Source organism: Diadema antillarum, unplaced genomic scaffold (assembly GCF_040938485.1).
Source record: "Diadema antillarum isolate AM-2024a unplaced genomic scaffold, OU_Dant_1.0 seq00000846_RagTag, whole genome shotgun sequence".
Lineage (NCBI taxonomy): Eukaryota > Metazoa > Echinodermata > Echinoidea > Diadematoida > Diadematidae > Diadema > Diadema antillarum.
In genome coordinates, this window is record NW_027271720.1 from 282 (window position 1) to 26,115 (window position 25,834).

Here is a 25,834-nt window from a genome sequence, read left to right on the forward strand (position 1 = left end):
AAGTGACATAGTTTGTGTGTTTTGGTTATTTTGTCTTTGTTCATTTATCCTATCACTGATAATGTGTCAACATAAAACAGAGGCAAACTTTATCTAACTTAATCTTGAAATTGAGAATTAGAACAGGTTGCATGAAAAATTCTTTTAGTATATTGTGCATATTCTACCTGGTGTGTTTGGTCTTACATTTTAGTGGAAGTGGTGTATTAGAGCCTGTATCCTCACGTAGAAAAGAGGAAAAGAGGAAAAGAGATGAAGAACATGGTAATAACTGACCTTTGACTTTTGACCCATGACAGGAGCTGAGACAGTTCAAGCAGCAGAGAGCCCAGCAGAAAGAAGAGCTTCAAGTGCAGGCCAAGAAACTCAACATCAATCTACAAGTCTGTAAGTTTCAACCCATCCACAAGCAATCTACGAATTTCTGCAGTATTTCTTGATTTTACCACATTGACTGTGTCCAACAGCTTGTACTGGTGTGCATGCTTTGACGTGAAACAGTTCAGAATTTCTGCACACACTCAGTATTTATAAGTCTGACTTGTTTTGGTATCCCTCATAAAGTTGTCACCGTCCTTGCAAGGAGATTGCAATATTTGAAGATTTACTTCTGCAGTTGTCAAACTTTTGTGCTGTTTTCGAGTCAATCTGAGGCTAGCTACTTTGCTATGTGTAATTACAAACTGGACTCTTGGTTAGTTTTAAAAGATGCAATAAAGTGTCAAACCATTTTTCAAAAGCAAGATCCAAATTCTCAGCATGTCAATATTGTCTTACCTTGTTGCTGAGCCTTTGCTATTCTGTCTCATAAAATGCATGTTCAACGTGCAAAATGTCAGACAAATGAAATCTGATTGATTTGAGGCCATACTGGAATCCTTCACATTGTGATGACTCATGCAAATTTTGCGCTCAACTGAACCAGAATGAAAGCAGTACCTAGACACACACAGATCTTTTCAGAGATAGTTGATATGGTAAAGAAATGCTCTTGTTGGCAAATTTATAAATGAACAAGGCTTTTACAGAGTCCTTGTTGCAGTTTATGCGTGAGGACCTGTATCAGGGCAGTTATCCCCTGATGACAATTACCCCCAGCTAAATACTGGTTAATGATAAGGTAAGAGTAAAAATTAGGGTTAGGGTTAGGATTAGGATTAGGTTCATTATTAGTATTAGGGTTAGGGTCAGGGGAAGGGTCTGGGGTAATTGTCCAGGGGGTAATTGGCCTACAACCATGAGGACCTGCTTTGAAAGCATGAGTCCATCTTGTGACATCTCAGTGTGATAAAGATGGTCCTAAGGTCTGTCTCTCTATCCCCATGCCCTAAAGCGGACACATACGCCGCCGTGATGACGAGTTACAGCAACAAGCAGAAGACCCTGGAGAAGTTGAAGGAGGCCCTCCGGGACGTGGAGAAGAAGACGGCGCAGAGCCTGCAGGATACGGACAGTAATCACTCCAAACTTTCGGTGAGTTTGCTGTAACTTTGCCAGTGCACTGCTTGGTAATTGTCCCCGCCGAACGAGTTCGAGCAGGGGACTATGAAACGGGCTCCGTACGTGTGTGTGTCCGTGTGTCCGTCCGTCTGTCCGTCCGTCCGTCCGTGTGTCCGTGTGTCCGTGTGTCCGTGTGTGCGTCCGTGTGTGATCAAAATCTTCAATTTGCTACTTCTCTGTCATTTATGAGCCAATTTTGATTCTGTTTGCTTTATATGATAGCACTACATGGGAGCTTTGAAACTTCTACACAGAATTTCAGTCGTGACCTTTGACCTTGACCTTTGACCTATATTGTACATTTTGCTACAAAATGCTACTCCTTCGCCATTTCTAACCCGATTTCGATTCCGTTTGCTTTATGTGATGGCGCTAGGTGAGGGCTTCAAAACTTCTACACAGAATTTTGACCTTTGACTTCTTTGACCTTTGACCTTGATTTTTTGACCTATATTGTACATTTTGCTACAAAATGCTACTCCTTCGCCATTTCTAACCCGATTTCGATTCCGTTTGCTTTATGTGATGGCACTAGGTGAGGGCTTCAAAACTTCTACACAGAATTTTGACCTTTGACTTCTTTGACCTTTGACCTTGATTTTTGACCTATATTGTACATTTTGCTACGAAATGCTACTCCTTCGCCATTTTTAACCCGATTTCGATTCCGTTTGCTTTATATGATGGCACTAGTTGAGGGCTTCAAAACTTCTACACAGAATTTTGACCTTTGACTTCTTTGACCTTTGACCTTGATTTTTGACCTATATTGTGCATTTTGCTACAGAATGCTACTCCTTCGCCATTTCTAACCCGATTTCGATTCCGTTTGCTTTATGTGATAGCACTAGGTGAGGGCTTCAAAACTTCTACACAGAATTTTGACCTTTGTCTTCTTTGACCTTTGACCTTGATTTTTGACCTATATTGTACATTGGCTACAAAATGCTACTCCTTCGCCATTTCTAACCCAATTTCGATTCCATTTGCTTTATGTGATGGCACTAGGTGAGGGCTTCAAAACTTCTACACAGAATTTTGACCTTTGACTTCTTTGACCTTTGACCTTGATTTTTTACCTATATTGCACATTTTGTTACAAAATGCTACTTCCGGCGGGGACATATGTTACGCACTGCGTAATTTCTACTTTTCCTTGTTAATCCTGTGTTGTTGGCATATTGCGAAAATCTGTGTGAGAATACCCCCCAAATAGTGTGGGTTTTGTGTGTGTGTGTGTGTGTGTGTGTGTGTGTGTGTGTGTGTGTATGTGTTTAATTGGCATCTGCATTCCTTGGCTGGGATGTATGGTTGGCTAATTTCTGCATATCTTGAGCACTGTTTGTGAAGTATGACATAGTCATGGAGCCATTTTACACATTTTAGCTTGGCTACTGTAATAAGAAAACAGATGGTTTCATTTTCACAGAGCATAGTGGACATATTATACCGATATGTGAGCTATTACTATTACTTTTTGTGCAGTATTTTGTATCTTTTCTCTCTTTTTTTGCCAAAAATACCCCAGGTTTTACGAAAAATAGTGTTGATCCCAAATTGTATTTTTACACATACCTAAAATACTATTTTTTCACCAAAAATATAGCTTTTAGCCCTCAGAATACAGCAGTCATGTTAACAAGGTTGGCATCCGTGCCATTTTTACATTCGAAATGCAATAGTGACAAGCCGTAGTGTGACAACGGAAAACACAAATTATGAATTAATTTTGTTCTTATATCTTTTGTCCCCCCCTCACTTTTTCATTGCAGGACTTGAAGGCAAGCCTGGCCAGGGAGCAGGGGGAGCTTGACCAACTAAAGAGGGCGTACCAGACCAAGATGGGTGACTACCAGAGGACCAAGAAGCGTCTGGAGGAGGAGAAGAGGCAGACCCTCCTCAAGCAGTCCGTGGCTCAGAATCGGGAGAACGAGAGAATCAAGTGAGGAGGAGACAAAAAAATGTTTCTCTTTCTGGGCCCTGTTTAATGAAGAGTTACTGTATACGCCATATATTTCGCGAGTCTAATTTTTCGCGAATCGGGAATTCCTGACAATTTTGCGAGTGGTTAAATTCGCAATCGTGGAGTCTTGTACTGAATGGAGAAATGTACATGCGTACGCCACATCCACATCGGGATCAGAGTCAATTATTTTCACGTGTCTTTAATTTCATGAAGAGCACCTGACTCACGAAATTCGCGAAAATAAAAACTTCGCAAAATATTTGCCGTATACAGTATAATTGATTATAAAGTTAATTTCTATCATAAGTCTATGGCAGCCTGTGTGTTAAGGACATTTATAGTCGATTATATCTTTTGATAAAACTGGGCCCTGGTTTTGTTTCTCCCATGCCTCATTGCGGAAGTGTTGTCTGTGAGCTGACATTAGATTTTGACTCGAGATCGTTCTTTTTAAAGTGCGTTTTCTAGCTCACCTCAGCTAAAAGCTCAAGTGGGCTGTTGGGATCATTTATCATCCGCCGTACATTGTTCATAAACTTTTCATATTCTAAGCTTTTTCTTTGCAAATCCCATGACAGATTTTCAACCTAAATTGGCAGGTAGCATCCAAAGAGCGATGGGATTTCAGTTTGTTCAAGTGGGCACCATGATACCCCCAGGACTTCCCTCCCTCTCCCACCCCCAAATTAGAGAATCTTAAAAAAAAAAGTAATGAAAACCATAAACATTGTGAGAAATACATCAGTGAATGCATCCCAGCTGTTGCATTATGTTTTTAGTACCACTGTGTGGGACCAAATGTAGAGGTTTCAGTGAAATTTGTTGGTGTCATGATCCCACTCTGCAATTCTTGACTCCTCAACAAGCAATACGGGGCTGCTAGACCTAATCCATGCTGTCCAATAAATTTTGCTCTCAAGGGCGACATACATCAACTTTAATGGCTCTGTTTAGGTATAGCCAATTAGTTCCATTCTGTGTGTATGCATAGTCTGTATGTGTTTGCAGGACTTGGCAATGTACGACATGCGATAGCCTCAGTCCAAGGCTGTAGAGCAAAATGGTACAATTCGTAGGTCATGCTATGCTGAATGTGTCTTGTCCCCCCCAGACATGAAACATTGCACAAGAAGAAAGAGGAGGAGGAGAAGCAGAAGAAGTCCCAGCAGTTCGAGGCTATCAGGATAGCCCAGCAGCAGGCCGAGAGAGAGAAGGAAGAACGAGAGAAGAGGAGAAAGGAGGAGGAGGAGCTGAAGAGGAAAGGGGAGGAGAAATCAACAACAAGTGCAAATAGTAGTGATCCCTTTGCTGCATTTGGTGAGTCTGTGATGTCACATTTTCATTCTTCTTACGCTAAATCACAGCTCACTTTTAACCCATTGAGCGCTAGTCTGAAGTATACTCGGGCAGGGGTCTATGGGAATTGCGTGTTGTAGCAAAATCAGCCCATCCTCAATGAGTTACGGCAACCAAAAAAAAGGCAGTATAAAACAAATGAATTACTTCTTGGTAGTGAATGAGTTATATCTTGGTACTGCAGCCGATACCCTTTAGCTGTTCTTGTGTCCCCTTTGCAACCCTCAAAATAAGATTCCTTTCATAAGCTGGTATTTTTGAGAGATGGGCATCTTAGGCCTTTTCTCAGAGTAATAAAACTGCAAACTTCTTTATGATGGAGGGGGAATAAATAGAGTAGATTGCCTGTGAACTTATTTGTACCCTGAAAAAAAAAAAAATGGACCAATTTTTTTTTTACAATGGGGGAGTGTACTCTCAAATGACATCAGTGAACATGGGGTTACTTTTTCATTTCTTTAGAAAAGAAACTCTGAGGTGTATTTTACTCCATAATTTCATATGAGATGTTAGGAGACATTATTCTTCAACCATGCAAAATTTCAAGATGTTTGCAAAAGGGGTATGCCTCAAGGTGTTCCAGATTTGTGCTTGAGGTAAAACTGTACACATTGAATGCAGGTAATGTTGCACTTTCTTTGTTAGTCCTGTTACACCTCTTTCCCCGTAGGTACAAATGTAGCTATGGACATTATTTCCTGTAGTGTGTTAGTTTGAGACTGCACTTCAGTAATGGCACCCTGCAATGCACACTAATTGTTGGCAAGGAGGATGGCTCAAATGTCATTTCCTGTTTTCATTTCTTGAGCAGAAGCGTCAGCACTCCAAACCTCTTTGAACTTTCAGAAAGGAAACTCGGACAATATTTCTTTGCAAGGAAGCCAAAATATTATCCCTCTTTCTACCAAGGACTCCACCCTTTTCTAATTCAGAAGTAGGACAGAAATACTCAAGGAAATGAAAGTGAAGGAGGCAAGAAGTCTGTTTGCCCCCACTTCCATTTTCCCAGGCCGTTGAATTTCAGTTTTGCTGTGACTCAAGTACTCACACTGGAGTTAATTGATATGTGATTTTGTTAATTTATTTGTTTTTTCCTGTCAAGTTTCAGTCTCAAAACCAGAAGCCTTGGGACAATATCAAAGTACAACTAGTGTCTTTCTTCCGTATATTCAAAGATTATCACACCATCAAAGCCCATGTTCAGTTTTGGAAAAACACAATCCCCATTCCCCGGTAATAAAATAATTACTGCAAACTGTCCTTTTCACATCACAATCGCAGCAAAAAGAACCATGTGACTGACACATACTTTGCAAAGTAGTTAAATGCTGATCAGTTTCTATTTAGTAGTACATTCTCATCAAGCAACACTTCAACAACACTGGAACTTGCAAGTCTAGGCAATGAAGATACAGTGTACATGTATTACCATGAAGAGACTAGTATGATATGACTGTTTGTACAACTGCCTGCTGCCTTCATTTTCTGAGATCGCTCTTACTTCTTGTGACAGCTGTTCCCCATCCCAGTAAGAATCATACTCGACTCATATTCATTTTATTTGCGTACAGGATCAAGTGCCAATGACCCCTTTACATCAGCATCAGCATTTGATAGTAAGTGTGAACGGTGTTGTTGGTGTTGTTGGTGTTGTTGCTTTGTGTGTTTGATGATATCTGCCATCACACCCCAGGTGCTGAAGATTTTGTAGTAAGACAACAAGAATATGGAAAGTGGTATGTTAATGATAATTCTCTGTACATTGGATTCTTTGAGAAGAAGATTCGCTTTATATACATTGTATAACGCTTTAGCTTGTGCTTATCTCACGTATAGATCTGTAAGTAGAAACACAGAATAAACTAGAAGCTGTGACTGTAAAGAGAGTTTGATAATGAAGATGGTCGTGCCCTTAAGAAAAAAAAAAATGCAGTCATTTCACATTTCAAATTTTGCTCTTTTCCGGTACAGATGGTGCATCAACAACATCCAAAGATCCAAGTGACCCGTTTGCTGCATTTTCAGGTGAGATTTCTGTCCTTCTGAATTTGTTTGAAAATTGATGATTTTGCTATTGCGCGAATCACCCTCTTTTGTATTGCTGCAGTAATGTAAACTCCAATATTGACCCCATGTACGCGTCTAAACCTGCCATTCGTTTTGAATGAAACCGTGGACCTGGTTCTTTTGTATACATGTTAATCTATTAAACACTTTCTTGCACTTGAATAAAGTCATGATTAAACAACAAATGCCTTGACTGTAATTGGATGACTATTACTAACAGTATGTGCTTCATGCTACAATGACTGGAAGTGTCCATGATTGTATCTGCAGGTGGTGGTGCAACAACGACGACGGCATCATCCAGTGATCCAAGCGACCCCTTCGCTGCATTCTCAGGTGAAAATACCTCCACTCTCACCTCTTGAAGGTTGTGTTTACCACCTGTATTAGATTCTTGTCGTCGATTCACAGTACCACAAGTGAAAATGAAGATGGATGACTTTTCACGCCCCGTTGCAAAGTGTTGGATATTTTATTTACCTATGTAGCATGAAAGTGACTTGTACAGTGTACTGTGATATTATTTGCTGTGTGTTGCATGTCTCCTTGAACTTTTCTGTAAATATTCATTTTTTCGTAAAAAAGAGGTAGAAACCTCAACAGAAACCTCAAAAAAGAAAAAGAAAAAAGTAAGTGCTGTGATGGCTTTTTGTTTCATGCACATAGATCTTTATGAGACTGGCAACTTTGCTGAAAATAAAGGCTAAAAAATGGCACGAAATGGCCAACAGGTACTGTAGAGATACATCCTGCATGACAAACAAAATGTACATATCAATAAAATCCAAGTGCGATGTATCTGCATATGAATGCAAGGATTTTTTTTTTTATCTCATGCTTCTTTTGTTTTTGTTTTTATTACCCATTGTGCCACAGCTGGTAGTGTAGCAGCGCAGCCTGCTAAGTCGGACACTGAAAAGAAGGACCCCTTCTCAGCTTTCGCTGGTGAGTGCAGTCATTTCCAGCAGATTGGAAACATGGTTGGCACTAGCAGATCGTTCCCCTACCCCCATTCTCAAGAAATTATGGAAGCCACTAACAAGCAAAAATAAATGTAGTGCCATTATCTATCCCTGCAATATTAGGGTACCGTATGAGTTACCTTTAGAAATTTTGCAGTGTGTGCGTGCAGTACTACACAAGTTTGTATGCTACATGTAATATCGTACAATGTTTCTACATACAAGACAAAGCAACCAACCTGTGAATGTTTAGCTTTGGTTGTCATTTTTTTTCATTAAAAAAATCTGTAGTATATTGATGCCATTTTCGGTACATGTTGGCGAGGCACTGTCTTTGGTATTGTCTGGAACCCTCATGATAGAACATACTCTTGTCCTGTTACATGGTCATTCTTGGAGTTTCAGGTCAGCCAGTTTGAACACTTAATGCATAGCCCCAATGTGTAATTTATGAGTGTATTGTGACATGGCTGTGTTTCTCGATGACTTCTTCTCTTTCAATGTGACATTCTCATCATCGTCCAGACTTCTCCAACTCGACGTTCGACTTCAGTTCGGGCTTCAAGCAGCAGCCATCGACAAAGACGACTGCAGCAACCTCCTCCAGTAGCATCACACCTGCCGCAACAACCTCTGCCACTCTTGCCACTTCCCTCACCCCAACTCCGCAGCCAGCAACCTCGCCGCTGCCCCTGCAACCCAGTCCACTCACCGTGCAACCCTCGCTGCAGGCCGCCGTGGAGTCCAAGCCCGCCGCGAACCAGGAGGCAGCGTCGACGGCAGCGATGTCCGTGCAGAGCGTGACCAATCAGAGTCCGTCGCCAGTGCTGCCATTGCCAAAGAACGTGAAGTCGGTTCTGTCGCAGTACAAGGCCCTCTACCAGTTCGATGCGGAAGGGCCGGACGAGTTGTCAATCAAACCGGGCGACATCATTTTGGTGAGTGTTAGCTGTCACAGACATCATCTGCCAGTTGTGATATGATAACAAAGCAACATAGGCATAACAAGGTAACAACAACAGCGTCTCTATCTTCTATTAGATTCATGCCATGGCACAGTTTGAACAAATGCTTGTTCTGCCTCTGAAATTTTTACCTGAAAGAGTATGACTTAAAACAGTGTCTATTGAAGGTGACTGAAGTGCCCATGTAATTTTGTAGCATCAGGATCTGCCATGTGAAATGAAAATGACATGGATTAGAAGTACTTTGCAATTCACTCTTGTTTAAATATGAATTGACAGATACGCCACATGGGCACAATGTGGGAGGATGTCCCAAATCTGGTGAGAGGGTATGAGTGTGGTTGTTGATAGAAAGAGGTAAATCCGGCCACTCCTTCTCTCAGGAACAAACCCTGATCAAAACTGGATGATGACATTATATGTGGCATGCCTGTTAAGGGTGTTTATGGTCTTGAGCAGGTACAGTTTACCTATCTCTGTCTCTTTATGCGAATCGAATACATACACATTCCTCTCGGCCACTTTCAATCTAATCCAGGGTATGGAATGCTGCGTTGATTTCATGATGTAAAGTCCGTGGTACCTTTATTATGCAACTCTGGCCATGTCATGAAAACGCCATGGTGTGCCCACCTATTCAATGATTATTTGAGCTATTAAGCCAAGGCAATGTCCTAAAATCACCATGAATGAAAGATTATATGATGAGGCACTACAGTCATCGCAGACAATCCTCCTTCCTAATGTAGGCATGTTGTCTAAATGCTATTAAAAGTGATTGCTGCAGTCAGATCTGATACCTGTTTATGGACTTGACTCCTGTCTTGCTGCCCACAGGTGGGTAAAAACCAGAATGGAGAGCCCGGCTGGCTGGGCGGAGAGCTCAACGGCAAGACGGGATGGTTCCCCGAGAACTATGCCGAGAAGCTCCCCTCCCCTCCCACCACCCCTCTCAAGCCCCCGGCGGAGAACGGTCTGGTCGTCGGCACGAGCGACGTCCCCAGCTGGGGCGGCTTCGAGCAGCAGATCAAGAAGTGAGCACCGGGAGGGCTATTGTGTTCGATGTTGAGATGTACAATTGTACATTATAAAAACTTCCAAAAGTCTTTTAAATTCTTACGTAATTTATTGTTTTTGGAATTTCTTATGTATTTCTTTGTTTCTAACTTTTTCTTTTTTTGTTTTTTTTTCAGTGGAAATTGTCATGGACCACTTTTCTACCATAATTAGCATAAAATTAATCAATCAAACTGATGAATAGTAAAAATAGTCAGGTTTTTGTGAGTTTCATGACAGAGTACTGTTTTCCATAGGAAATGTACACAGAATCCCAAAATTGTGCCCATTTTGGGTTGACATGCCGTTATAGAAATGGATGTGGCTTCATAACGGTACACACAGACGTTACAAATTTGGTTTCAAAAGTTGCGCGAGACTTGAAAAAAAAAATGTCAAGAAACCTCACGGCAAGATCTGTCATCTTCCAGAATTATTGTGTGAAACATCAAGGGGGCGGACCCCCCCCCCCCCCCCACCCTTTTAGGGTTAAAGAAAGCTCTTGTATTTCTTCATTGCAGTACTGAGATGGCAAGCATTTAGCGATGAATACTAGAGTGGTGAAGACACAGGCCAATTTTACCAGTCATTTCATCGTCACAACTCTAGTAGCTGTTCTCTGGCTTGAAAAAAAAAAAAAGAAGAAGAAGACAACAAGAAAGAAAAGATGTGAGAAATCAGATCATATATAAAGAAGTACCAATCAGTGCAGTTAACTGCAGCAAATTTTAATTCACAAGTCAGCATGGTTAAAGGAAAATAAGGAGGTAGATGCTATATTGCATGTTATATCATCATCCTTGTCTTATTCCTGTCAGGACTGAAGAGGTAAAGCAGCAATCAGCCCCTTCTCCAAGTCTTGCTGCATCTGTCCCTCCAGCCTCATCAAGCCTCACCCCAACCCCAGTCCCGGCCCCCCGGCAGGAACTCAAACAGGGCCCAGCGCCCATCCCTCAACCAACTCCCAAACCCGCTCCGGAGCCCGCCCCAGAGCCGCCGGCCTCCGAACCCGCGCCCAAGAGCGAGCCCAGCAAACACTCCGTCTCGGCCCTGGCGGCGGCCTTCACGGCTGCCGCAGAAGCCAGCGCCGTCCCGCAGGTCAGCTCGCCCAAACCCATCCTTGTGCCCACGGACACTTCCGAAGAGGGAAAGGTGGAAGATGCGAAAACAGACAAACCCAAAGCAGAAGAACCAAAGATGGAGGAGCAGAAAGCGGAAGAGCCAAAGGCAGAAGCACGGGTCAATGCCTCCCCTGGCCTGGCAGCAGCAGCGCCGGCCAGTGCCTCGTCATTCACCAAGGTCGTGCCCCAGTCTGGTCCCACATCATCACCTATTCCAAATCAGGTGGGTGGAGGAGTTGCCATGGAAACCACTTGCTCTTGATTTGTTTGGAGTTTGTGTGTGTGTGTGTGTGTCTGTTTGTGTGTTCAGAGGCAGATCTAGGAATTCCGTAAAGGGAAGGGGGCACAAGAAATATTTCTGGTGCCTTTTCAAAGTTTTATCAGCTGACAAGCAAGAAAAAGGGCTCAGCACAATTTTCTGGTGCCACTTTAAAAAAAAAATTAAAGTGGGGGGGGGGGCACCCTTCCCCTTTCACCTTTTCTCTTTATTTCTTTTATTTTAAGAAAATCAAAGGGGGATGCACACCCAGGTTGCTTTTAGTTAGTGCAGACTGTTCTAAATGACTTCTCCATCATGCCAGAAACCTGTAAAAACAAATTTGATTTGAAAGCTTGATTTCTAATAGCTTCACAAGAAAGATTCATCTTTTAAACCATGTATGAAATCATAAACAGGACTAACAGAGAACATTATGCCATACTCTTCAAAGAAAGAATGAAGAAAATGCATCCAAAGGGAGCCTGCCTACATTGTCTCTTTTACATTGCAGGGGGTGAAGGAGCCAGAGGGCACGGAGGTCAAGGCACTCTACGACTGGGATGCTAAGAAAGAGAACCACCTGTCCTTCAAGGCGGGTGATGTCATCACGGTGCTGGAGAAGCAGGACATGTGGTGGCTGGGGAGGATCGACGGCCGCCGTGGCTGGTTCCCCAAGGCCCACGTCCAGTTCTTGGATGAGTGAGTCTGCCGTCCGTCCATCCACCCACCTCACCTGTTTCATTTCCTAAATCACTTTGTTTGTTTGTAGTTTGTTTTGTGTATTCATTAAATAATAGTCCATATGTTTTTATTTCAAATTGTTATATAGTAATGTGAGGCTTATAGGTGCATGTGTGTCATGTTTATATTCCATGTTTTTAGATAGGCATGTCCAGTCCAAAATAATGATCAGTCAGATGTTTTAGGATTTGAGACTTTGGCATAATTGCACCACCACCACCACCACCAGCACCACCACCACCACCACCACCACCACAACCACCACCACCATCACAACCACAACCACAACCACAACCACAACCACAACCACAACCACAACCACAACCACAACCACAACCACAACCACAACCACAACCACAACCACAACCACAACCACAACCACAACCACAACCACAACCACAACCACAACCACAACCACAACCACAACCACAACCACAACCACATCCACAACCACAACCACCACCACAACAACAACAACAACATAATTTCAAGATATTGTGTACAAACTACTGTATATGGCAAGTTGAGAGGTGATGACATCATCAACTCATTTGAATATTCATATTGACTGTTTAAGATCTGTTCTATTTAAATGAGAAAAATCTCACAATTTCATAACTTTCTTGAATTATATCCAATCTTGATTAGGTTTTGACTGATATGTGCATAAAATCTTACTCTTTGTTATCAGACTAACTTTCAGTGAGGCTAGAATTCCCCTTTAAGATGAATTTGTGTCTTTGTGGTTTTCTCCCAGTGTGGCACCAGAAGGTAGCACACACACCTTCACTCAGGAGAAGGACCAGTCGGCCTTCGCCATCTACGCCAACACCCCGAAGCCGCCGCAGGAGTCCGCCTTTGCCCTCTACGCCAACACGCCCAAGGTCACGAAGCAGCCCACCCCGCCGCCTGAACAACCACAGAAGCAGCAGCAGCAGCAGCAACAGCCACCACCACCACCAGTGGCAACGGCATCTGCATCACCCTCGCAACAACTGCAAGAGAACAACATTCCACAGCAACAGGAGACTGTATCCGCAGAGTCGTATGAAAGTATGCACACATTAATGTATTCCTTCAATGGTGGATTATATCCTTCAATTTGTTTGTTGTTTTTTTTTCAATGGTGGATTATATCCTTCAGTTTGTTTGTTTTGTTTTTTTCACTTTACACACACAACACACTGTAAACACATTTTTTTAAGTGCCTTCTTCTATGCCATGGCGCTCATAGTGATTTTACATTGTGATAAACATGATTATGCAGGGCCCCCTAGGATAACAGTGTTTAAACCACTGATGGGGCTACCCTGGGTAAAGAAAACTGAATAAATAAATAAATAAATAAATAAATTACATTTGGTGCTTTTAACTGGATTCTGTAAATACAGCTGTACTTCATGCAAAAAAAACGTACCTTCCAATGTCACCAGTGTGGCTGATTCCTTGGCCCGTGCAGACGAAACGAATGTTATGTACTGTATTAAAAGCCAGAAGTTTCCACATATTGGAGCCAACAGCCTTTTTTGCGACATGAAGTCTTTGGGAATCGCCGCTGGCTTTCAATGTATTTAGTAATGTATACAAGGACTTTCACATGCATTTTGATTTCATGCATCTTGGCTCTTGCGGCATTTGCAAAATTAAAAATGCAATAAATTGAAAATTTCTGGTTTTACAGTATCTCTTCTTTGTCATCCCATGCCATCCCATCCCTCAGTCTGTGTGTCGCTCTTCCCATACTCCTCCGAGGAGCCGGGGGACCTGATCTTCGAGGCGGACGAGACCATCACGGTGGTCAAGAAAGAGGGGGAGTGGTGGACGGGTCGCATCGGGGACAGGGAGGGCATGTTCCCGTCCAACTACGTCCGGCTGAGCTCGGCGCCTGAAGCCGCCGATCAGCCGCCTCCCAGCGCCAAGAGCCTGGCCCCTCCGGCCCCCCAGATCGTCCCCGCAGAGACCGCCGCCAAGACGGGCTCTCTCTCCAAGAAGCCAGGTACGTCGGAGTGTAATATGCTTTAATACTGTATACGCTGAATATTTCGCGAGGTTTATATTTTTCAATTTTCCAATTATAAGCCAAAAGTCAATTTCGTCTTAGAAATGTGTTTGTAGTTACCGTGCATGGATATGTTTTTTGAGCTGCAGAGAATGGCAAGCTTGACTAACCATTAAGATAGGAATTATGTAAACAAAAGGAAGTTAATGAATTCAGAATTCAAGATTTCGCACTCGGTGAAAGATGAGGTGCACTATTCAACTTGGCTTTGCCCCGTTGAATAGATCGCCTCTATCTTTCACCTCGTGCGAAATCTTGTACCATCACACTCGTGACCATAACATTATTTGTATACTATACCAAAGTTTGCTTTTTGGTTCCCCCCCCCCCCACCCCCAAACAGAGATAGCTAAGGTGATAGCCTCGTATCAAGCCACTGGGACAGAGCAGCTGAGTCTGGAGGCGGGCCAGCTCATCATGGTGAGGAAGAAGAGCCCCAGTGGATGGTGGCAGGGAGAGCTACAGGTGAGATGATGATCCACAATGGTCCTGTGGTCTGGGTGTTTTCTGCAGGTGATAGGTTCAAAACCCATGACGCACATTCCTCTTAAAGGATACAAGAGATCTTTTGTGAACGTAACCATTGCCTGGAATTCATGAAGGGAGTATACATTTAGTCCGTGATTTATGCAAATTTCTTCTGCTTAAATGCGCATGACAGATGGCATAAAGGTGTTAGCAGATATGCAATAATGAGTGTGCGTTGATACTCGTTTGTTGGAAAGTATATCTATTTCATGCTTATTTTAGTCCATGAGCTGAATTCAAACCATGTATTGATTTAAACTATTTTCGTGAATTTGGGCCATTGCATTATAACGTGCCATCATCCATGTGGCATAGCACCAAAGCACAGTCATATCTGTATAAGTGGGAATGCAGAGGCTGTAGATGAGGTTGTAGATTGACAATGAATAATGCATCATACTGAATGAAATGATAACTTGCAGATGTTATGATAAGCCCAAGTAAGACCAATTGGAGTGAAGCCCGTAGCTAAATATCTATCCATATGCTATCCAAACATGTTGTTTGTTTCTTGTTTTTTTTAAAGCAATTTTTTAAAGCAATAAGGGATGATGGATGTGCTGTGTGAATATTTCACCAGCCTGTGAACTATATATGTGATATATACCATTATGAAGTGATTGTATTTGTGATCCATGCACTTGCATCACACGACTTCATTGTTACATCTTCCCAGGCGAGGGGCAAAAAGCGTCAGATGGGCTGGTTCCCTGCAAATTACGTCAAGCTGATGGAGTCTGGGGGCAGACTCACACCGACCCCCAGTGACCCAAGCAAGTCACCAAACTTGGGTCTAGCCGCACCCTCGGTGAGTGTTAGAAAGAACAGAAAACTTGAGAATCTCTTCCCTTGCATCAATGTCAACTGATGCATGCATTCATACTTCGGTGATCATGAAATGGAGCCATAGAATTTGATTTATCATGATTGTGACCCATCCTACTGCCACTTTTTAGAATATAATATGTCATCATGTTTTGCTGTAATAAGAAGGTTGAAAAATGTGTGCCGTAATTAGAAGATCTCAAGTCGGTTCCAGCAAGTTAATAAGAGTGTGCTGCAGTTATAGACGTATAAGTAATGCAGTGCTGCAGTGATGAATTTGATAAACTCCTGTAGATGGGATCCCCAGTATGCCAGAGATATCATACTGCAGATCTCCCTTGAATACCACAGACTGATTATTATACCCCCGCCAAACGAAGTTTGAAGGGGGTATATAGGAATCAGCGGACGGTCGGGCGGTCGGGCGGTCGGGCGGTCGGTCGGGCGGTCGGTCGGGCGGTCGGTCGGGCGGTCGGTCCATTGCAAATCTTGCGTCGCGAACTACTTCCTCAGTTTTCAACCGATTCCCATAAAACTTGGCACAGATGTGTGCCTTGGGTTGTAGATGTGCAAGACGTATTTTTTGACAGTACCCAAAAGTACGTTGCCATGGTAACGGCATATTATGGGCAAAAATGGGTACAAATCTTGCGTCGCGAACTCCTCCCACAGTTTTTGATCAATTTTTATGAAATTAGGTACAGATGTTCATCTGAATATGTTAATGTGCAAGACACATGTTTCCGCAGTGGCAAAAAGTGCGTTGCCATGGTAACGGCATGTTATTGGTAAAATATAGGGCAAAATGCTTCATGGCAAAACTGCTTCATCAGTGTTCTTCCAATTCTCATGGAATTCATATTGAATGTTTGTCTTAGGATATAGGTCAGCATGACACATTTCTTGACAGTGACAAAAAGTATGTTGCCATGGTAACGGCTCACATATTATGAGCCAAAATGATGGAAAATTTTGTGTTGCAAACTACTTCCTCAGTTTTTGCCCAATTTCCATGAAACTTGGTACAGATGTGTGCCTTTGGTTGTAGATGTGCAAGACGCATTTTTCGACAGTACCCGAAAGTACGTTGCCATGGTAACGGCATATTAATGGCAGAAGATCAAGGAAAGATCTTGCGGATTTAACTACTTCCTCAGTTTTTTGACCAAAGCTTATGAAATGTTGTTTGGCGGGGGTATAACCAGTCGCTGTAGCGACATTTCTAATTTATTCAGGGTGCCTTTGGGTTGTGCACCAAATTCAGTTTGCGGTTCAAAAACTCTGACATGTCATTTCCTTGGAGTAATCAGGGTTTTCCAGCTCTATTATTCAGAAAATAGATAAATTTTCTTTCGAGGCTCTTGATTGAATACTTTTGTTATTCTGGCTATTTATTAGAAATGAGTGTTATATAAGAATGGTCAGTATGACACCTCGAGGAATCATCTCATTAGGGGCCTGTTTTCATGATGACTTTTGTGATTTTCTTCAGTTTTTGCTGCGGCAACAGGAGGGCTGCTGAGTCTCCCTGATTTGGCAGGAGACTCCCTAAAAAATACAATATCTCTTCATGCCCTGACAAGAAAATACCAAGATCTTCCTGATTTGGGGATTTGTTTTTGCCTTTTGAGATGCATACATCACACAAGTACAGTAGCTCCATGATTGCTCCGTAGAATCTCATGGATTTTGATGTGTGAATATTGTTCCCAACCCTGCTACAGCCCACAAAATAACCAATCAGCTTGTAGCATTCAGGTTCACTTGTTGCTGTGGTAACTACACCTACTCCTACAACTTCCACTGTCTTTTTATCAAAGAGACTTGTACCAGATAAAGACTTTTACTGTCCATTGGTTCGTACACACATGATTATTTTCTTTTGTAAAGTGATCACTTCCTCCCAATCTTCTAATTTCATCTGTATTTCTTGCTTCTTCAGCAAGCAGAACAGAGATTGACACCAGGCATTGATATGGGTGAGTAGCATGTCGTACCTGTATTTGTTTTTCTGAGTGGTGATTACAGAGATATAGATGGAATGACTCATTTCAAAATTTCTTTGTCATTGACTTATTTGTGATAGCAGTACATCACACATTTTCCTCTTTTTTTGGGGGGTGTTTTTTGTTAGAATGTGTGAAGTAGAAACGGGTACAATAGACAGGTCATGACTCGTTCTTATTGGTGAAAATGTACATACATCAAATGCAGGTTGTATACCTCATATACTTTGCAATGTTTCTATTTTGTAAGTATTATCAAGAATTTGAATTTTAGAAACACTGTTTGCATAACAGTAAATAATTGTAATGTTTTAAAACTCAAATCAGTATTTCTGATATGCAAAATTAAGTCAGGAGGTTTTGGGATATAATTCACATGCCGATCGAGATACGCGGTCTTGTCACCACAGGGAGGATGTGGTGTATGCAGTAAGCGATCTGCATGTACCCCTAAGATGGGAGAAGAGCCATTACAATGACTTTAAAGGGACTGTACAGTACTGGATGAGGTGAGGGTTCAGCTTGTAATATTTTGTGAGATATTTAGAAACCACTTTATGAAATGTTAAAGAGCGTACGATCTAAGGGGAATCAACAGTTTATTTGATGTAAATTGGTTTTGAAATGACTGAGATATCTAAAAACATGGTAAAACAAAGAGATCCTACTAAAAGTCGTGGCCTGTCAATTTTATTAGGATCGCTGTTTTGGATATCTCAGCCATTTCAAGGCCAATTTTCATCAAATAAACGTTGAATCCTTCTTGAATTACATGCTCTTTCATATTTCATAGGAGGTTTCTCGTTATATTGCCAAATGTTATAAACCTGAATCCTCACCTCAATCAGTACTGTACAGTCCCTTTAACAGTTGTCGTAATTTTTTTTTTCTCTCTGCTGCCCTCCTTTTGTGCAGTTTGCCAGGTGATCACGCTCTACCAGTACGCCAAGCAGAACGACGACGAGCTGAGCTTCCAGAAGGGCATGGTAATCAACGTGCTCAACAAGGACGACCCCGACTGGTGGCGGGGCGAGCTCAACGGCTCCGAGGGCGTCTTCCCGTCCAACTACGTGCAGGAGATCGGCGACAGCAAGAGCGGGCCGGCGACGGACTGTAAGTAGTGCTACGATTTTCTCCTTCCTTCTTTCTCTCACTTTGCAGTTGCGGTGAAAAGCTACTCGGTGTTTAAAATTTGCTTTTGCAGTCGGGAGCAGAAATTCATCGATGAGAGCAGTGGCAGTTCTTGAGCATGAAAATGAAAACAAAACAATCAATTTTCATGAAATAAAAGTTAGATTTAATCAAAAGTCGGTGGATTTATAAGCATTGTTCCAAATTTGGGGTAAATTGCGATAAAAGCCCTTCTGGTTCTCAGTGGACGATTCGAGGATTGAATGAGAAGAGAGAGAAACAATAATGAAAGATGACAGGAATCTTGCTGAGGCTTTTTTGTACCCACTCGTCCACATAGCAGAAAAGAGGTAATGTACAACTATTGGTTGAAAATGCAGCTAGATTCTCTTTCAATCCATGCAAAAACAAGAAGACACTTTTAAGAGTGTGAGAGGGTGTGAATGCCGGTTTTTTTTCGTGAGGAAGTGGTGAGCTGACATAGTTGCACAGGTCAGTGGTTGGGTAAAGAGTGTGTTTGATCGGCATTGGAAATCAGGTGCTTATAAATGTACAGTCCATTTGGCTTTTGTTTGTTCTTGTTGTATGCCTGTTTGTTTTGGGGGTTTGTTTGTTTTTTTTTAAACAGGGAAGGCAGGTAGGTACAATGTAGATTGTGTGTGGTAATGTGGCTTTATCAGGGGACAAACTGTGTGTGCCATATAGTTTGCAAATTTGGCAGGTCTTCTGGTGTTTGCAAAATCATTAAGTTTGGAAGAGTGAAATATGCTGTTTAATGAAAAGCAGAAAAGGGGAAATCATTTTTTTTCCTCAAATCTCTCCTGAAAGAGGAGAATGCTTCTTATTTTGCTCACCGTGGGTACGCAATCAGGAATTCAACCACTCACATAATTTTGTCTTTCAAGTCATGATTCTCAAAATATTTATAATTGTCATGCCTGCCTCCTTTCTTGTTTTATTCAAAGTCTGTTTGCCATTCTTCTTGGCTGCATTTGCTGAATGAATGTCACAGTACGTATTCAATAATCAGGTTCCCATCAAAGCAGTCACTACATACTGAGACACTATGGAACTTGTGATAACAGGAGACAACGGGAAAAGCCACGAACATTTTAGGCACCAACGGTGTTAATCGCAAGGGATGTGTGAGAGAAGAATTTATGAAAGGCCTTGTGAGTAGTATTGAAGAGAACATGATAGAACTGAAGCTTATCATGTCCCTCAAGATGGTGTGGGATGTTGGTAAGTGAGATACACCCTTTCAAGCTGTCCACCTTAACACTTTGCACAGTTGTGATTCTGTAAGTCCCCACCATATGAACCACACTCTCAACTTTTTCTTCTTTCCTTCTTTCCAATTTTTTTCTCCCACATTCTGTAGAACCAAGAGACACTGGTATAGGGACCTCGCATAAGCCTATTCCAAAGAAGCGCAAAAGAACAAAAAGCATATTAAGACTCACTACCAAAATCTGCTTGAACCATGGACAAATTTTGTCGACAAGCCAAGACTCGCTTGAAAAAAAAAAAAGTCTCTCGCGGGCGCTGCTTGTCGTACAGAGATCTGGATTTCACGTCACTCTTGCCACGGATACGAGGCCCCCCGAAGTCAAGAAGTCATCGTAGCGATGGATGCTTTGATAGAGAGGGAGCTTCATCTAAACAACTGGGACAAGGCGGTCTTTGATTTGTGAATCCCATATTTCTGTTCTTTCTGTTTGATTGGAACTTTGTGCAACGCGGGCTCCTTTGCGTCTGTGGCGCATGGACCAGGCAGCTTTTGGTAGTGGGTCTTCACTTGCTTCTTTTCAATCTTCGTCGTGCGTACGCTAGATCGTAGACAAAACATTTTAGTCCTTTTTCTCCCCCCTAACGATGCAAGGCGTTGCTTTTTCTGTCCATTTTGTGCGAGGGTGAGAGTCTGCTACAAAGCTATTACTGCCTAACGCTCTTTGAAGTTCACGCACTGAAATCTTTACCTGTAGAAGTAGCTCGCTAGACCCACTACCATCGATTGCCTTCAAGCTGATGAGATTTCGGTAAAGTCTCAATATTTATTTGTTTTTGAGGCTAGCCAGCCGCTGTAAGTGTGTTACCATGGAGATGTTCATTTATATTATGTGCAAATGACACAAACGATCTTGATGCAATAGGTGATGATACATTGTTCAGTCGATGACTGATTTTCAACTCACTGCTTTATGTCAGTACAAACTGTGATAGTAATCTTGTTTTTTTTTAAATCAGGATGTTTCTTCTTTCTCTTTCCTTCCTCTCTCTCTCTCTCTATCTTTCTCTCTTACATAATATATTGATATGAATATATTAAATGCATGTACAGTATAATCTGCAGTAGAATAGTTAATATGGGACTGTGACAAACCTGACCATACCAAAATGATTGTACTAGTTTTTAGCTGTTAGCCCTCTTCTTATGTCTTCTAGCAGGTCGACAGCCTTTCGATTGTGTGTTCACGGTCTTTTTAATGTGAGCACCAAGGAAGACTGCTTAAATGCAAAAAAAAACCCTAATGATAATCATTTATGCATACTCTTTGAAGCTTTTTTTTTTGTTTTCATTGAGAAGCTGTTCAGAGATTTCATGTCAGAACATTTGAAAGTACATGGACAAATTGTTTGCTGCCAGGTTTGTATTGTTGGCAAGCATGTGATGTTGAGACGTGGGAAGGAGATGTGTTTACTGTGGGGGGAAGGTCATCATGTGTGTATGTTCTCACGCAGAAAGATGCCAGCTATTCATCCCAGCCATAAGATAACGGGTCACTGATAGACACTAACTGCCGTATGCACCGTACGATTGTACGCAAGGTCATAGCCATGGATGCTTGCCACCCATCAATTTACAGAGTGACAAGGAAAGTTGTATCTCAGTGAAACCCATGTCACAGGTTTACACAACAATCGGGAGCACCAATTTGCTTGTAGGGACCTCTCTCGGGGAAAAAAAATAAAAAATTGCCCCCTGCACATGCACTGTGTGATGTCCTCAATCCCATGTTTAATACGTTGTGTCTTTTTGTGTCCCCACAAAATCAGCAACAACAACATTACTACAGTGGCACTACAAATCTTAATCCATAATGCTGGCATTAATTGCACAATACTGCCAAATCTGGTGTCGAGAACACCGTAAATAAGAGAAAACGCGCCCCAACCTGACTTCATTGCAAGGAGAAAATGAAGTTGCACACTCTTTTTATGCTAAAATGGTTTTGCGTCTCTATACAGGATATGTTGTAGCAAGTATTAAAACAAAGTTGATCTGCCATCTTTCCACTTCATTTCGTACTTGACACATTTAGGCCAACTCTTCTTCGTTTCAATGTGTGCATGATTGTCTTCCATCATTTTTTGTACTAGTCCCGAATATTGAGTATTTTGTAAGTTTTATACGCCGTTGGTAGGCCCTTAGTGCATAGTGTAGTTGGCGTCATTGATTTGCATCCTGAATGGACAGATCACATGTTGTTATGAGAGCATTCCAATGAAAGGGAACATGTTGACGTGGGTTTGCACATGTGATTAAACTTTTATGCGTTCGATTTGCAGCATAAAGGTAGTAGTTAGAGTCAGAAGTTTGAAATGTATTTGTCCGCAAAAGCTTGATTAGTGTCCTCTCATTCAACTTGACGCACTGATGTGACGATCAAGTTTAGAGAGTTTTTCAAATTCACGAAATTCTTCCGTCGAGATGTTTCCGTTGAAACTGATTGACAAATCTATCTTTTAATTTGGCTACTACAAAAACACTGATCAATTCAGTGCTCATGCGTTTAGAGAGTTTGTTGACCTGGGGTATAGTCTCTTAAGTTTTATAGGTCAGAGGTCAAGTTACACTTGAAAACCACATTTCCTCATGGATAAGAGATTTTTTTTAAGACAATGCAGTGATTCAATATGGTTTTTTTAATTGCTTTTTAATGTTAATCTATATGATATCAATACATCCCTTAGATTCTGCATGGTTTATTAATGCGACTGTGTAGGGTTTTCTAGTTCAGAGGAGAAACAACAAATCAGTAATGCCTTGAGATCTTTTGATTTGCAAAGTTTTTTTTTTATCATTCTTCTTTGTGATCTTGATTCTGACATATAAACAGGGTATTTTGAATTTGTGTGTGCACATGTGTTTATTAAGGATGATAGAATCCACAGCTACATGGTTTTTGGTAGCTCATAGCAATGAACAGGAAATTTTACTTTACAATCCTTGAGATATGCCTGTCTTCTTTGTTAATCTTTTTGTATACATATCCATGTATCTATTTCTTACTATATACAGGAAAAGCACAGAAATCATTCTTTTTTTTCTAATTATTCGGGGGGGGGGGTGCATGGCATTCACAAGTGTCTAGAAGGGTATACTCTCTCTATATATGTATGTATGTATCATATCTTTTATGAACACGATTTATTCTTCAAATCAGGACATGAACAACAAAATTGTTAGTGGTTAGATTGACGATCAACAACCTCAGGGACAGAATGAGAAATGAGTATTATCCCTTAAACAAAAAGCAAAGTTTGTGATTTTCCAGTTTGGGAGCTATATGCATTGCATATATCATAACCACGTGTTCAATACGGGAGATGGTATTTTTTCGTGTTGTCCATGTCGCAGAAAAAAACAAATATTAGTCGGGAGACAAAAATTTACACTCGGTAGAAACCATCCTAAAATATGCGGTGTGTGCGATATGTAAATTGGAGCATCGTAATATTAAAAAGGGAAACTGAAGTCTAGCCATTGTAGTTTCAGATTATGTCTGCTGTAGTTGAGATGACTTCTGAAATATTAAAGTAGAGCCGTAGAGAACTGGCAGGCATTGATGCCCGGCATTGATGCCTTCTTCCGTCTCTGGTCCTGGAATGGAGAGATAGGGTGCCCAGGAGGCAGACCTTTCCAATATGCTGCAAAAATTCAGCCCCACCCCAAACTCCCTCTTGAATCAAGGAAATCACATTGTTTTGGCCTGTGTGATGTGGGGATGAAACGGGGCACACTTTTTTAGCAAGAAAAAACATGGCATCACTGAAACCCAAAACTGCGCACAGTGGATCATATGTCAAATGTGTGATAGTGTAAATGGCGAGCTTTAGATCTGTGATGTGAACGCTATTTTAAAGAGGACGCAGCCTCCCAGGTTAGGCAATGGACACGGCTGTCTCACGCATTTGCAGAAAACCTTTTTTTGCCTAATTGGTGTCGTCTTTATAGCGTTCGCGTTGCAGATCTAAAGCTCGCTATATTCAGCCAGGCGTACACTACATGTATGTATATTTGTAAATTAAAACATCAGCTGCTGCTCGTCCTGTTGAGTTCAATTCTTTCCGAATAGACTGGATGATTAACCCGTTCCATACTGAATTCCGAAATCCCCATAGACTTAATACACAAGCCACCAGGTTCCCGTAATGAATGGGGTTAAGAGATGTGTAACGTTGGTTTGAAAGTTCTTGCTTTCTTTTGTCAATTCAAAGTCAGCCATTTGCAAACTGGACCAGAAGAGTGGCATTTCTTATTATTATTCAGACTTGTGCAGAATTTGCAAATATGATCAAATAAGATATATCATCGTTAATCATAGTCAAGTGTCTTAATTTAGGATGCAATAATATAAATCCAAATGTCAAGTGGGATAATCTGTGAATTATGTATTCGCTTCATTTATATTTCATGGTCAGTACTTATACACTGCCACACTTCTACTGGGAAAAAGATAAATAGATAAAAATCAAGAGAGAAATAAAGAAAAAGAGTGCAATTTAGACAATGGAGGAGGGATATGACGCATAATATGTCTTTGTGGTTATGAACACACTATTTTAGATTGTCACAGCCAAAGTTGTGTGATATGTACCTTGTTTTCCTTTTTTAACTCACTTTTAATGATATTCAGGGTGTCTGACCACAGATACTTTCAAGCATTCATGCACTGCACTTGTGCTCAGATGGAAGCACTTTGAGCTTTTAAATTCCACTGGGAAATAAGATAATATGAGAATAGTAAGTGAGATAATCGGATTCAGAAGATGTCGATGTGAAGTGTGTAGAATGAAGCTACATTTAGTTTCAGCCGATGCTCATGGTTGAATATATGAGTGAACTTGCTTCAAAACAGTATATTGAGGTATTAATGGCATTACAAACAGTACATACACATACACTATGCCACTTGGGTCCATACTTGTCAGAACGTGATTATTATAAGCTGTTTTCCCTTTCAAATAGTAGCTTGTAAAAGGTCTTATATCTTGATATGGTTGAAGAATAATGTCTCCCAATATCATGTATGAAATCTTATGGTAAGAACCTCAAAAATTTCAAAAAAAAAAAGAAATGAAAAATTGTTACCCCTATATCACTCAAGAATATGCTCCCCTTTTATACGAAGAATAACGGTTCACTTTTTTTTTAAGGGTCTGAAAAAAAGTCTTTTGAAGTCAATGACCTCATTTCTCCCTACATTATAAAGGGGTTTCCAGTTTTATCATTCTGAGGAAAAGTCTGAGTTACCTACCTCTACAATACACCAGCTTATGAAAGGGATCTAATTTTTAGAGTTGCAAAAGGGACAAGCATACTTTAAACCTCAATGTGGAAATGTGTTGTTCTGCTCAAAGCCATATATACATAATGTAGGGTAGTCTTGGGAAGGAACTTCGCTGCAGATATGATCAACTTGTCATTATTTGATTGATTTGGCATCTATCCTTGTTTTACTGCATAACTTATATTGGAGAAAGATTCTAGGAACTGGCCAGGACCATTTTATGAAATCTGCACAAAATCGGAATATTGAATGCAAAAATCTCTGAGAGAAACAGGGTCTTTGATCTGAAGTGCATAGCCGATTCTAGAGTCAGTTCTGGAGGTATTGTAGCAATAAAGAAGCCTTTGGAAATTCTGCAACGAGAACAAATATGATGCATGAACAACAAAGGGCCCAAATGAACAATGTTTCACTTTTCCTTGTGAAACACTTAAACAATAGTTAGTTAAAATTGTTGTACGAAGATACAGCACTAAACTCCCCCAAAATGGTTTTCTGGGACTTGACGGTGTTGGACGGTGTAACCTCTCGTGAACTCTGTAGTCGTGTTGTGCAGCTTGAACCTCATGACGAAGTGATCCCGGGCCACTGCTATTTCCGACTTATGTCCATCACCATTAATATGATGTGTACGTGTGTGAGTGTGATATATTACAATGTATGTAGGTATTACAATACTGTGTGTATGTTTTCCTGCCAGTTTTGCAGATTGCAGAC

The 25,834-nt window shown here is 41.2% G+C and overlaps 1 protein-coding gene across 1 annotated transcript in view; it reads left to right on the forward strand.

Annotated features, from left to right (window-relative positions):
* Positions 1 to 299: 299 nt before the first annotated feature.
* The window catches only part of LOC139740280 (intersectin-1-like), a gene marked incomplete at its 5' end in the record, with an annotated part of 52,131 nt that continues 26,596 nt past the window's right edge, over positions 300 to 25,834 (forward strand). The window contains 16 exons of the mRNA XM_071650862.1: positions 300 to 387; positions 1,334 to 1,473; positions 3,273 to 3,442; positions 4,578 to 4,783; positions 6,394 to 6,438; positions 7,766 to 7,834; positions 8,377 to 8,789; positions 9,654 to 9,850; positions 10,691 to 11,216; positions 11,764 to 11,951; positions 12,751 to 13,046; positions 13,714 to 13,989; positions 14,396 to 14,517; positions 15,257 to 15,388; positions 17,348 to 17,384; positions 18,327 to 18,524. Of these exons, the coding sequence (XP_071506963.1) occupies positions 300 to 387; positions 1,334 to 1,473; positions 3,273 to 3,442; positions 4,578 to 4,783; positions 6,394 to 6,438; positions 7,766 to 7,834; positions 8,377 to 8,789; positions 9,654 to 9,850; positions 10,691 to 11,216; positions 11,764 to 11,951; positions 12,751 to 13,046; positions 13,714 to 13,989; positions 14,396 to 14,517; positions 15,257 to 15,388; positions 17,348 to 17,384; positions 18,327 to 18,524 (3,103 nt within the window). The remainder of the gene's footprint in view (positions 388 to 1,333; positions 1,474 to 3,272; positions 3,443 to 4,577; positions 4,784 to 6,393; positions 6,439 to 7,765; positions 7,835 to 8,376; positions 8,790 to 9,653; positions 9,851 to 10,690; positions 11,217 to 11,763; positions 11,952 to 12,750; positions 13,047 to 13,713; positions 13,990 to 14,395; positions 14,518 to 15,256; positions 15,389 to 17,347; positions 17,385 to 18,326; positions 18,525 to 25,834) is intronic.